The sequence below is a fragment of the Typopeltis vanoorti genome, chromosome 23 (assembly GCF_054136105.1).
Source record: "Typopeltis vanoorti isolate ZY-2024b chromosome 23, IOZ_Tvanoo_1.0, whole genome shotgun sequence".
In the NCBI taxonomy this organism is placed as follows: Eukaryota; Metazoa; Arthropoda; class Arachnida; order Uropygi; family Thelyphonidae; genus Typopeltis; species Typopeltis vanoorti.
Window position 1 is genome coordinate 54,579,337 of NC_143571.1, and position 15,191 is coordinate 54,594,527.

A 15,191-nucleotide genomic window follows, 5' to 3' on the forward strand; every position below is an offset into this window, starting at 1 on the left:
CTTTTTTACCTCATGGTTTTTGAAAAATAAAAAGGGATTAAAATATTAGCAAAGCTTTTATTTGATTTCTTGGAATAAACTTCAGAAACCAAAAGAAGTTCATCCCTTCCTGTAAAAGAACAGAAGGATAGGATGCATGATCAAAATTTCTTAAAATAAATTTTCCCACATAAGGTTAATAGGAAGCTGTATTGTATTACTGCTGCAATAAAACATCTATTTTGTTTACACCTGTGTGTGAGTGAGATATTCACTATATACAGTCAATATTTTACCAGTACTTCTGAAAAACAATCTTGTTTATTCAGATTATTTAGAACAAGAAGAACTTAGAAAACTTCCTTTTTCTTGACATCCTATTAGAAGTCAATGAAAAAGATAACTTTCTTAATCAATATATAGAAAACCCACCAACACAAAAAGGTCTAATAAAAACCCTGAGGGACAGAGCTTATAATATTTCCAGCACAGAGAAATGAAGAATTGGATTATTTAACACAGATCCTGAAAAAAAAATGGTTATGAACCCAAGACTATCAAAAAAATCCTCACACACACCTCCTACAAGATTTCAAAAACGCCATCATGCTTCCATATATCAAGAATGTTACAGACAAGATGGCTAAACAAAATTACTAAACAAACATAACATCAAAGTAGCCTTTCTGCCACTGGAAAAAATTTCAAGATTTCTATATCCCCCGAAACCTCCACATCATCCTTTAAAAAAACAAGGTGTTTGTAAAATTTATTGTTCTTGCGGCATCTGCTACGTAGGACAGACATGAAGATCTGGGGAAGCAGATGTTTTTGTACATCTTTAAAAAGATGTACAAATCAGGTCTAGCTTTCCATACCACTTCCATTGGCCATAACGTACTCTGGCAGAAAACAAACATGTCTTATATAGAAAAAAACTGTTACATAAGGAAATTTAAAGAAGCTGCAAACATGCTTAGAATTCCAACACAATGCAATAAAAAACCAAGGCTTAATTCTACACCAAGTTTGGTCAGCTTTGATAAAAAAAATATATCTCAGTCAGACCTCGGACAACAGAACGTGGTATCATCCAGCATTGTTTAAACTTAGCACTGCTTTGAATCTGCATTCTGATTTTTTAATTTTATAGACAGTCAGGCAGCTACAACCTGTATAGTATGAACTATTAATTTCTCTTTTTTTTGTTGTTTTAACTTTCAGTTACCTTTTACTCCTGACTTGTCGGGTTTTATTTCTTTATTGTGCTTTTAGCTTAATAAAAAATAAATTTAAAAAAAATGTGGTCCAATTACTGGAATATGCCTTATGAATCTAGTGTATAAAAATGAATGATGTAGGTTTTTTTAAACAGAAGTAGTGCTATTTTTGGGATATGTTTATTTACATATCCCAAAAAACAGATTTTCTTATCTCACGATTTGTCATACACCCCATTCCACGGACAAATACAACATGAAACTATTTATTTTTATTACGGCTATTATAGCCTGTTTTTGTTTAGGGGTGTCCCTTATTTTAAATACATTGGCTATTTAGCAGAATAAAAGAGGAAAAATTTTTTACATACCTTGTTTTGATACTAGATTCTTCAAATTCCATGTTCCTGTTGAAGGTTGTTTATAACGGGGGGGGGGGGGGTAACATGGGAAGAATAAATTGGAAACCCGGGTTTATTTTAATAATATATATATAAATATATATTATTTATACACACACATATATATATAAAGGATTATGAAGAAATTCAACATAAAGACCGACTATACTACTCTGCCAAAACTTCATTCTTTTCTGAGTCAACCAAAACACAACCAACTGCATTTTCCTGGTGTTTATAAAGTTATGTGCGACTGTGGTCGACCTTATTTTGGCCAGACAGATAAATCTGTTTCATTTCGTCTTGAGGAACATAGACATGACATCTCCTACAGTAGAACATGAGTGAACGCCCTTTCCAGTCGTGCTCTTCTCCGCAAACTCTAACCTCGAAGAACACCAAGTTGATTGGGACCACACAAATTTATATATATGTAAGGATGAATTTGAAAGACGTATTATAGAATCAAAAGAAATAATTTTGGACACTTCACACTTGAACAACAATCTAAGCTACAATTTGCCTGATTCACATAGCGCAGTAATCCAATACTGGTGCTCTAAAATTAGCTGTCACACACATTCTACTCATGCCAACAGTAGCACCCGGTTGCCTATTCATATATGACTGTTACTATTCTGTTTCTTTTTATTAAGCTAGAAAGTCCATGTTTTTTACCTTGTTATTTTTATAAGTCATGTTATTTCTTACTCACCTGAAGAAGTCAGAATACCGATGAAACTAGTTATGATTTTTTAAAGGTTTTTGTTATATTTTCTCGGGGTCAGTTAAATTTTAATCTTATAAATGTATACATCCTGAATCAATCCCTAATTGCAACAATATGTATATAAATATATTGTGTTTAAGAGCGCCTTTTTTTGGGGGGAAGAGTTTACTTATGGGAAAACTGGGGCAGGGGAGAATGTTAACGGGGTGCGAATCATCATCGGAACATTTTCAGAATGAGTGTAGGGCTATGTCATGACTGCAAGTTGAATCTGCCAAATAATGGCATTTGTTGTTGCTAAATGGCAGATTCAACTTGCAGTCATGACATAGCTCTACACTCATTCCGAAAATGTTCCGATGATGATCAGTCAACCGAAATGGTTCACACCCCGTTAACGTTCTCCCTTGCCCCAGTTTTCCCATAAGTAAACCCTTCGCCTTCCCTCCCCCAAAAAGCACCCTTAAACACAATATATATTTATATATATATTATTAAAATAAACCCAGGTTTCCAATTTATTCTTCCCATGTCAATCCCCCCCCCGTTATAAACAACCTTCAGCAAGAACATGGAATTTGAAGACATCTAGTAACAAAACAAGGTATGTACAAAATTTTTCCTTCTCTTTTATTCTGCTATAATTGCCTTCAATACTCACCCATAATGCCCTAAAATATATATATAAATTTTTTTGAGTAAAAGGGACACTCCTAAACAAAAACAGGCTATAATAGCAGTACTAAAAATAATACTGTTTAAGAGGAGTAGTATGGGAATTTTCCCAGAAACAGTACCTAATGAAAGTATTTATTTGTGCCTACCGTGAACATACACTTTTGATTCAATATGAAAGGAAAATGATGGGGGGTGAGACACCACTATCAGGTGATTATCTGTATCAAATTCATTGATTATGAAATGCATTTTATTTATTACCAGTAAAAAGAAATGCTCAAGTCTATTAAAAAAGCAAGGGATACACTTGCTAACAGGAAAGTCATAGAGATTTACAGACCAGCACAAATCCTGGTACTACGTAAAAAGGTAATAATACTTCAGTAGAAATATACAAAATACATTTATCTCCCAAATTTAGTTTTCAAAACTATGCTGAGAGAAGCTGTAGGAACCATAGAAATGGTTTGTTATACCAGACAGTTGGTAATAGCAAGTTTTATTTAGAGCTGAATTGTACTTATGTATCTTTGGTCAGGCCTTTTTGGTACTTTGCTATAGTAGTATTATTACCTTAATGAGAGTGTCATCTATATTCCTTTAGACCCTATGAATGAGGGATGACTATTCAAAATGTGCACTGTGTTAATACAAAACATCTCTTAGGAAGCTAATACTAACCATAATTTTTTTTCTAATATCAAGAGATAATTTTACAGACATTGTAGCAAAAGTTCAAGCAGCTCTTAGTTATGAATATTTTAAACTTACCATGTGGCACTTGGTACATTGAAGATCTTGTAAAATGTAGGCCATAGATTTCTGTTGTATACAATCTACTAACAGTGTTTCAATTTCTTTGGTATCATATGGAGCCTTGCAAACGCTGCATACCCATACAGGTCTGAAAGGAAATAAACATGTGACTGAAATGAAGAAGTACTAGTAGCAGCATTTTTAAGGTGGTAATGCACATGCACACAAATGTTTTGAAGGTGGCTTGCCTCACACACACACACAAAAAAAAAAAAAAACAGCTGAATTGATATAATATTATAATACAGAGATTTAATGAAAATGGAATAACTCTGCTACAATTTTGTGCAAATAATGAATTAAGAATTATATATTCTTTGATCATAAAATAATAGGGTAGAATACAAGTGGGCAGAAATCCCACTCATTGATCAACTAATAGATCAGGAAAATGATTGATGCAAGAGTTCCAACATCAGCAGATATAAAAAGTGACTAAGTTAGTACGTGGAAAGATAAAACTAGAAAAAAACAAAAGAATACAAGAAAACATGAAATACGGAAAAAAAAATATATATATATATATGATAGTGTAAAGATATTTATACATAAAGCAGTAGGAGAAAAAATTGTACAAAAACTAATCAAAGATGAACACCATTGTAAAAAAAGAAGTAAAAAAAAGCTTACTGAAAGAAAAGAAAACCACACTTCATAGATACTTCAAAGATAAATATGAAAGAGAACCAATTCACAAAAGGAAAATACCAAATGACTGGCAAGAGGTAACAATACCAATTTTCAAAAAAAAAGAAGACAATAAATCTAGAAAACGACAGAGAAATACATTTACTTTGCACAACATTAGAGTTATTATGCACAAAAATAACTGGAAATATCGGAAAGATAAATAATTTGAGTGAATTAACTAATGATAAATTAAATATGGAAATAGACAACAGAATCAACAAAGATGGTATGGTAGGAAGTCAATTGAATAAATTCATATGGAATAAGAGAGAAATTAGTCGAAAACTTTGGGTCAGAAGTAAAACACTTGACCAAAGACTAGAGACTGCAGATATGAGAGTCCTGAGAAAGATGGCATCATTGGCAATATCATATTAAAAACTAGGATATTAGGAAAGAAAACTTGACATTGTCAGCATCCAGGAATGCGTTAGCAGAGATAATCTCAGGTGGTATGGTCACTTAAACAGAATGGGCGGGGAAAGATTAGCAAAACAAGTGTTCTCTGCCAGGTTGGCAGGAAAACGACCCAGAGGAAGACCAAGATATAGGTGGATTGATACAGTACAAAGTGCCTTAGATGATAGAAATATAAGATCTGATAATGTTGGAGTCTTGACAAGTAACAGACTGATTTGGAGGAAAATTGTAGATAGGGAGTTAGTAATGATGTAAATTTTTCATGTAGTGCTATCATATCCTGTACACTCTTTGAGGATACATGTCAGGAATTTGATGATGAACTAATGGGCAACAAGGATTTTGAAAAAACAGACCAACAACAGATTTGCAATATTTATATTAAAGCTAAACAATCAAGAATCATTAGAATACAATAAAAAAAAAAAACCTTACATATGTTGTATTGATTTAATTAAAGCTGTAATTTCTTAAAGTGTGTGTTGTTAAGAATATCCCTTAGGGAATGCAAAAGGATTTTGCATTCAAATGCAAATGATTTGAAACGGAAGAAAGATGCAATGAAAGAGGATGAGTTGTTGAAAGAAGCAAAAATGAAGAGTAAGGAAGTAAAGATAGTGAGTCAGCTACCTCAGCATTTTTATTATTATACAGACACCTCCATGGAGTCTGAAGACTCACTGCAGGAGACCCAATCTATCATACCTCTCCTTGAACCCATTAACACTCACAACTGAGTCTGGCAACCCATTCCACTCATTCACAACTCTCTAAGCAAAAAATCTAGTCCCCACATCCTACTAACCACCCCCTCTTCTAGTCTCTCTAGCCCAGTGCTGAAATATTTCCCATGCATCTATCCTATAAAACCTTTCAAACAACTTAAATGTTTCTATCATATTCCCTCTTTTTCTCCTATCAACCAACTTCTGCATTCCACAGACCACTCACCATCTTGGTCACTTGCCTCTGAATTCTCTCCACCACTTCTTCATCCCCAAGAAACCCAGGGGACCAGACTTGAGCACAGTAATCCAGATGGTGTATCAACGCCTTATAAAAAGGAATAACCACTTGCTAATGTGTTCTTCAATAGCCAAGTAATGGGCTACCACCCCTAAATCTCTAGTTTCATCTATTTCCTGGAGTACAGTATCATCAGTGTGATACATGGCTTGTAATCTATTTATCCCAAAATGCATAACTTTACATTTCTTGATATTAAACTGACACCCATTAACTTTTGCCCATACTGACAGACTATTTAAATCATCCTGCAAGCTCTCCACATCGCCTTGATTAACTATTACTCTAGCTAATTTTGCATCATCAGCAAACAACTGAATATTTCCTTGCAGGTTATTTCCTATATCATTTATGTATAAATTAAACAGCAATGGTCCCAGCACTGAATCTTGTGGCACACCACTAGTCACCTGTTTTTGCCTTCATATACCACTTTTTGATATCTGTTCAGCAGCCACCCTCTTTTTTTCACTTAACCAGTGTCACATCCATCCCCATTTGTTCTAATTTGCATAACAGTTCCATGTGGTATTCTGTCAAATGCCTTTGCAAAATCGTGTAGCCATTTCCTTTATCCAACTTGGCTGTTACTCTATTATAAAAAGGTTAGTAAATAACTAAGGCATGAACTGATCCCTTCACAAAGCCATGTTGACCCTCATACAGCATCATACTTTTATCTACTCATTCTTGAATTCTCTTTTTTTACCAATTTTTTAGTACTTTTACCACCATGCCTGAGATACTGATTGGTCTATAATTTGCTACTACAGTCTTAGAACTCCCTTATGCAAAGGAATTATTTTGTCCTCTTTCTACTCCCTTGGAACTCGATCAGAGTTCCAAGGGAGTAGAAAGACTTAAATTAAACAACCTAGTCAAAGGCATTGCCAGGTCCCTTGCACAACCCTAGCTGATATCCCATCTAATCCCATAGTTGTATTTACATTGAGATTCTGCAATATCCTAAGAACCTCCAATTCATCCACCTCTGTGATATGATAGGACAGAGTTGAGAAGTGCCATGACTGCTAATGAATCAAATAAGATTGCACAGTTTATAGGTGTATGGAGTGAATTTGATATAGACAAAAGAACTTATATGATGGACCACATTTGAATGGTTTTTGAAATTAGATGTTTAGAGAACGTGTTAAATGAGAGTTTGGAAGTGCAAAACCAGGGAAACTAGAGATATTGGGGAAGAGAATGCACTCATGCATATGTGTATGGCCACCCTTGGGATAAAGTAAGTAAGAGAGAGAGTGTGTGTGTATGTGTGTGTGCAGAAATGAATATGCAATGCTGAATGTGATTATTGTGGGATCAAGGGGATGTTGAAATACATGTATACAAATGCCAGAAGTATCAGAAATAAGGGAGAGGAATTTCTGGCATATGTGAGCTCGACTTGGCCAAAAATTATAGGCATCAGTGAAACCTAGTTGACATAAAAAGATATAGTTACAGGAATAGAATGTAAAGGGGTATTGTATTTTCAGGAAGGATAGAGGGAATAGGAACAGGAGAATATTGCTGATGATAGCTGAAGAACTACAATCAACAAAATTAGAAATTAAAGAGGATTTCAGGTCTGGAGGAGATTGTTCATTTGAAACTGTCTGGTGTAAGATAGAGGGCAATAGGACAACATATATTTTTGGTTGCTGATATAGACGGGGGGGGGGGTGTCCATAGGTAGATGTAGATGCCATGTATCAGCAGATTAGCACAATGAATGCAATAGAACAATTATTATAGGAAACTTCAACTATGAGGACATGGAATGGAGGAAGAAAGAGGCCATGACAAGATGGAAGCAGTGTCGTGGCTTGAGAAGCTATAAAGAAGGAATGTCAGCAGTGCATGGGAAGTGGTCATACACCAAGTTCTCTTTGGTTCTTGATGCCATCTCTTCATTCCTGTCTATATTACCATAACTGAAATTGCCCATAACAATCATGCCTATTTTCATAGTTTCATCAAATTTTCATGCCAAGTTTGTTACATCTGTTATTCAATTTAGTTAAAGAAATAATTTTAATGCAGCAGATAACTTACACTAGAATTGTTTAGGAGCACAACATTATGGTAAGAAATTGAAATTTTCATAGGCAGTGTCCTTTACTTACACAGATCTGAGTTGGTTGTGGTGCTTCAACTCAGACTAGCAACAGCATCTATCAAGCACCACTTTGAACTTAACAGATGACCTTCCTAGTAAATTGAAACTCAGCTCATGCTGTCATTACCCTTTTCTTTGCTTCTATCTTGAGTGCAAGTTACATCTTGTTAGTGAACCAATGTAGTACTTATTGAAAACAAAATATAAACTAAATATGTCTGAGAAACATAAAAGTGATATGAATAAAAATATGTATTCCCAATGGTAAGAAGAGGTTAATTATATCTGCTTTAGTTTCCATATAACTATGGAGACTAAAGTGGATATTATTAAACATGAAAAATATAATGAGCCATTGCATGAGTTTATGAAATGAATGAATTGATTGTTAGATATATTATAAAAGATAAAGTTTGCATCATGTAGCACATGAAAGGTTCTGCCAATACAATCCATGATCTCTTCCAAGAAAAGAGGCATATTAATAGAAGAAATGGTGGAAAAATTATTGGCCATTTGGATTGAAGATATACAACAATGACTGCCTATAAGTTTTATGCTTATACAAGAAACAAACACAAGCTGTAACTGCATGTTATAAACTATTTAAAAAAGACCTGCAGCAGTGCAGACTATGTACAATGCTCCAAGCCATGCATGTGTTTAAAAAAAGAAGTGTACAAGCCAACTGCATGCACAAAATTTTTGCTTTCAGAATTTCTAATTTACAGTCAACATTTTTTTCAATGTACTATAAAAACAAATTATCACTTGTTTTATTTAGTTACTTCTCCAATGTCTCCACTCTGATATTACTGTAACTCATTCCAACTTAATATGGTCTGATTAGTTGCTTTTAGTCTGCAGCATGTAGGGCAAACTGATACTGATGTCAGCAAGTTGCAGAGGCATATCTGTTTAAAATGTCTACTGTCTAGACACTGCAGTCACTTGAACCTGTGCAAAACAGTGTTGAATTTTTATAGCTATATAGATTTAAGCAGATTAATTTAGTGCTTGCAATTCTACACGTTATAGCAAGATGGAAAAAAAAAAAAAGCAATGTTAATATGAGAAATATTGACATTGGAAGTTTTATTGTGTTTAACCTTCAAAATGTCATTGTTGAAAATTAAGCAGAAAAGAACTGCAAATTCATTTAAATTTGAGTGGCTAGACAAATGTGACAATTTGTTTATAAACTACACTTTAAGTAGCTGAAGGAATAAGCATTTAGGATGCGCTCACAGAAATATTTCGTATGCAACATACATGATCTTTTAAAAGATATGTGCCGCTCACAAACACACACACGCACATTAAGTCTAAGACTGGAAACAGGCACACGGAATGTTTTTCAGACACACATGGGCTGGCAAAAATGAGAGGGAATACTGATCGTGCATGTAAATATATTCAGTATGAAGTATTCAAAATGAATATGTGATAATGTTTGTATTAATTTATATACTTGACAGGATACTAAGTAAACTTTCATTTTTAAAAAGTTTTCTTTTCATATGCAGAACCTTTTTTTGTAGTTTTCAAAAATGCATTGTATTTAAGCACCAACTGACTTAAGCAGATTTTCACCTTGTGTGGGAACCTTCAGAATGAATTTGCATAAAAGTCGAGAACTTTCTGTAACAGACACAATTTTTTTAAAAATATATTTTTATGTAATTCATGTATTAGACAATTATATACATAACTATATTAAACCATACTATATAAGCTTACAGGCCAGTAGACTCAAGAATGCTATGCTGATCTCTGCACAGGTCTAAATCATTACAGATGTTGCACATTTTGCATATCACCTAGGACAAAATAAAGTTTATTATTTCATACTTCAAAAAATTAAAATAGTCACAAGCATACTACACTTAAATTTATATCATAACTATTTCTGGAAATTAGTTTATTTCAAATAGTGAAGTTCATTCATTTAATTATGGAAACAAAAAAAAATAAAATGGGGAAACCAGAATATACAAATATACCATATATGAATTTTTAAAAAAAACTTTTTCACTCATTTTATTTATATGCAGACTTTCTAGAAAATATTCATTTAAAGTTACTAAATCACTTAAGGAATTGACAACGTAGATAAGAATATAAATTAACTTATACTTTAATAAATATTTCCGATATTTTGGCAACGTCACGTTGCCATCTTCAAAAGGAACTTACAAAAAAGGCACATGCACGTAGGCACTGCAACACAGTAACTGAGAATGAAGTGATGAAGCTATTGTTCTCCTAAAAGTTCTGATGGTGCCCCCTAGCAGGCTAAGTAGGTGTTCTTGGCTGTTGGGCTGAAGGTCTGTTGATATAAGCCTCCCAAATTTGGGGCAGTCTCATACAACCAAATTTGTTGATATTTGGAGAGTTTCTTAGGGCTGAGGCTAATTCCATAAATAGTCTTTTGAATTTGTATTTGCTACGGTGTATTACTGTACTTTCTTCCACCGTATTCTGTAGCGCGTATCCAGAGCATGGTCTGCAAGACCAGAATGGCTGTACTTGTGAAAACGGATGTAGTCCTTGTGTTCTGAAATTCTGATATTCGCTGTCCTGCCTGTTTGGCCAAAGTAAGGCAGTTTACAGCTGCAAGGGACCTGGTATACTCCAGGTAGGTCTAGGGGAAGTGGGTGGTCTTTAGTGGAGCAGATAAGGGATGTCAATTTTCTGTATGGTCTGTAACAGGAGGTCAAGTCGTGTTTTTTTAAGATTTTGGTAGTTTTTTTCGAGGTGCCTCGGATGTAGGGAATGGTGATGGATTTAAAGTAATCCTTGTTGGGGGGGGGGGGTTGTGGTTTGTAGGTTTCAATATTTTTTGGATTTTTTTGGGGGGGGGGGGGGGAGGTAGCCATTGGCTGAGAAAGTGTTGAGGATGTAATTTAGTTGTGTTTAGGGCCTTGTCGTTAGAACAGATTAGTTTAGCCCTGTTGTATAGTGTTTTCACCACTCATCATTGTTGTAAGGGGTGGGGGATTGTTGGTGAATGTACCTGCCTGTATGGGTGGGTTTTCTATAAATTGAGAAAACCAAGGTTCCATCAGGTTGGTAGGTGACTAGTGTGTCTAGGAAAGTGAGGCTGTTGTTTTCCTCTTTTTCCAGGGTGAACTTGATGCTGGGGTGTTGGTTGTTTAAGTGTGTTAAGAAGGAGAGGAATGTAGCAGAGCCATGTGGCCAAATAGCGAACACATCATAAACGTAGAGAAGCCATATGGTATGGTTGTGGGGCAGAGGCTAAGGCTTTTTCTTCAAAGGTCTCCATAAAGAAATTGGCCAAGGGTGGAGAGAGTGGTAAACCCATGGCTGTCCCCTCTATTTGTTTGTAGAATTTTCTCTGCCAAACGAACTAGCCTGAGTTCATTGTGAACTGAAATAGGGCTGAGATATCAGGAGAAATTTAGCTTGGATTAGCTCTAAGGATTCTTTGAGTGGGACATTTGTGAATAAGGAGGAGACATCAAACTGACCATTATGTCAGTGTGTTTGAGTGTAAGGTTGTCTATGTTGGCTTTGAAGTGGGCTGAGTTTTTTATGTATGAAGGTATGTTGCCAGTATAGTGTGAGAGAGCTTTGGCCAAATGTTTAGCTAGTTTGCATGTAGGGGAATCAATGCCATTCACTATGGGACATAATGGCACATTTTCCTTATGTATTTTTGGGAGTCCATAAATACGTGGGGGGGGGGGGTATAGAGTTAAACGACTTTAATCTGTTGGTAACTTCTACAGGCCAAGAAGTAACTTTCTTAAGGAGCCCGTGAAGTTTTCTAATTTGCGAATTGGTGGGATTGTCACTTGGATAAAGGATTAAACTAAATTTATTATAGTCTAACCAAGTGAAAAATAAACTTTTAACATCTTTCTCGAAATCCAGAGTAATTTAATAATAAGGTGGCACACCTTTTGGCAACTCCTATAGGTAAGGATGACTTCTCCTATTGCTTCTGCCTTAGTATCTCTACTCTGGGTCTGGCTCCCCCTGACAAGACCTCAATAAAGGTCGAAACCAGTATGGGTAGTGGCCCTCACTTAATGCATAGCAGTATAGATGTCTGCAAGGAGATGTGCTGTGCATTATGGGAGATACCGAGACAAATAGTTGAGTTGATGAGCTGATTTAGCCACTTTTGCAACGTTCCCCCTAAACTTCATCTCCCTATCCACCAACACTCCCAAGTCCCTGGCCTCATCAATCTCCTGGAGTACAGTTCAAACCAATGTGGTATATTGCTGCTAATCTTTTCACCCCAAAATGCATAACCTTACATTTTGTCATATTAAATTGACATCCATTCTCCTTAGCCCAGAACTCCAATCTATCCAAGTCGTCCTGCAAGATTTTGATATCTTCTGCATTCACTATTGCCCTACCCAACTTTGCATCATCATCATCGAACAAATGAACTGTTCCTCTTAGATCCTTTCCTATATCATTAATGAACAAATTAAACAGCAGTGGTCCAAGAACAGAACCCTGCCGCACACCACTAGTCACAGGCCATCTTTTGGACTCTACTCATGAATAAATTACTCTCTGATATCTCTCCATCAACCACCCACCTATCCATCTCACCAACCCTATATCCATTCCCATATGTTGCAGTTTACAGATTAGAATTCCATGTTGTATCCTGTCAAAGGCCTTAGCCAGGTCCAGCAGTATCACTGTAAACCCATTACCCTTATCCAGTTCAGCCGTCACTGTGTTATAAAACTTGAGCATGTTACTGAGGCATGATCTACCCTTCACAAAGCCATGCTGTCCCCCGTACAGTATCTCATTTTCATCAATCCATTCCTGTATTTTCCCTTGACTACTTTCTCCAAGACCTTGACAACAACCCCTGATATGCTGATCAGTCGGTAATTTGCAACAGTAGTCTTGGATCCTCCTTTATGCAGTGGAACTATTTTACCCTCTTTCCACACCTTCGGGACTAAACCAGACCCAAGACTCAGATTAAACAACATGGTCAAGGGCACTGATAATTCTTTAGCCGCTTCCATTAAGACTCATGCCAGTATACCATCCAATCCCACAGATGTATTCACATTAAGGTTCTGTAATAGACTATTCACCTCCACTTCATTCATCACAATTCCCATATAAACTAATGGTTCCTTCATTTTTTCAATGTCGCCACCTGGATGCTCGCTCAGTAATTCCACTATATTGACTGATTCAGTGACCCCCTTACCATCGGTATTCCTTAAAATCATTCTGCCATGTACAGTTTTTTTTTTTTTTTTTTGCTTGCAGCATATTGAAAGAACTGTTTGGGATTCTATTTAGCTTGTACTAGTTTCCTTTCATTATCCGCTTTTGCTTTTTTTACCATGCTCGTTACCCTTCTGGCCGTTTGTGTGCCTGCAGGTCAACCTTTCTCTTTAAATTCCCTCCACAGTTGTTTCTTTTTTTGCAGCTCAAACTTAATGGTGTTATTCATCCATTTAACCCCTACTTGTTTTACTGTTCGGACCCTAGGTATACAATCAGCCATAACCTCCTGTAAATGCTCCTTGACCATTTCCCATGCTGTATCGACATCCGGCCCTTGCAGTTTTACATGCCATGGCACTGATCCAAGCAATCTCCTAAGCTTGTCATACTTGCCAGCACAGTAATTCCACATATACCCTGTCTTAATCGAAATTTTCACACCTTTAGCCACCTCCCAGGTCAAGACCTTATGATCACTCTCACCAATAGGTGGCAACATGGTCATATTCATTACAGTCAAATTCTCAGATGCTATTACCAGGTCATTTCATCAATTTGTTTATGCATACTATCTCCACCATCTATTCCACCACCTGGTCTATAGCAGCACCCAATTGTATATTTTGTTCTGCCAGTCTCAATCTCACACAAAATAGCCTCAAATGGGCTCTTTTCACCATCTTGCAATACAATTTCAATTCTCCTTGGCTGCAGTTCATCAGCTATCATTAATAACACTCCTTCCCCCATTTTATTCTCTCTGTCCCTCCTAAACACACTATAACCTACACATTCTATCCCACTAACTATATCATCTTCCGTCAGCCATGTTTCACTAATGCCAATAACCTGGGGCCAGGAAGAGCCAATCAAGGCCAAAAATTCTTCCTTCTCGTTCCTAATACTCCTGGCATTAGTATACATGAAATGCAGAGGTCCCTTTGCCCCACCCCTATCTTGATGCGTTATTCTACCTATCCCATTCCGATTTCTTGTTCTTAGTACTGGCTCTTCTTAGTACGGGTACATTATATACATTCTTACACTTAACTGTCTCACTGATGTCTGCATATCTACCCCCCCCCCCTCCTTGGTAGTTCTAGTTTTCCCCTATCAAATCAACTTGCTATTTTCATATGCTCCTATTGCTCTCCAAACTTTGTCAACCACTCTGACCTCTTCAACTCTCTCTCTCGTTCTAAAGCTCGACTTTCTGCAGTTGAAATACTCCAATAGTGAGCTAATCCAATGTCCACAACTCATATTGGCTCCCCTTCTCCAGTTTCACTGATTAAGCAGGCAGGGATGCCAAGGTGTTTGCCATCAGCAATGACCTATCTTAGATCATCAATCTTTCTACTAGAATATCTGACAATTCCCTCCAATTTGCCAACACATTCGACCTCTTCTTAACAAGCTCACCTTCCAGGTATACTGTAGTTGTCTTCTCCTCTTGGTAACTTGGACCACAACTAGGGTTTATACAAAAACTGACTTTTGAAAAAAACGGTTTTTGAATTCCAGTATTTCCAAAAAAACAGATAAAACCAGTTTTCAAATTTTTACAAAAAAATATATAATTAAACCAGTAAAAATATATTTATATTTATTTTAAATTTTTTAGTTTATTTAATGTTTATGGAACTAAAAAAATATAACAAAACCAAATAAAATAAAATCCATACAAAATAAAAATTTCTATTTCATTTAGTATTTTGCTTCAGGAAATATGATTACAAAAATAAAATGTCCATTGAATTATTACTTAACCTTGTTCTTATTCTAGATACAAAATTGCCTGAAATAGAAAATACTCTCTACTGAACTTGGTTTTATCGTTTTCAGGGCATCAAATAACAAAT

General features: G+C 35.8%; 1 protein-coding gene across 1 annotated transcript in view; it reads right to left on the reverse strand.

Moving 5' to 3' along the window:
• PolE1 (DNA polymerase epsilon catalytic subunit 1) overlaps positions 1-15,191 on the reverse strand; it is a 415,552-nt gene that overhangs the window by 1,814 nt on the left and 398,547 nt on the right. Inside the window, exons 51-52 of the mRNA XM_090412775.1 lie at positions 9,826-9,905; positions 3,780-3,912 (exon numbers count right to left, since the gene is read on the reverse strand). Coding sequence (XP_090268901.1) covers positions 3,780-3,912; positions 9,826-9,905 — 213 coding nt within the window. The remainder of the gene's footprint in view (positions 1-3,779; positions 3,913-9,825; positions 9,906-15,191) is intronic.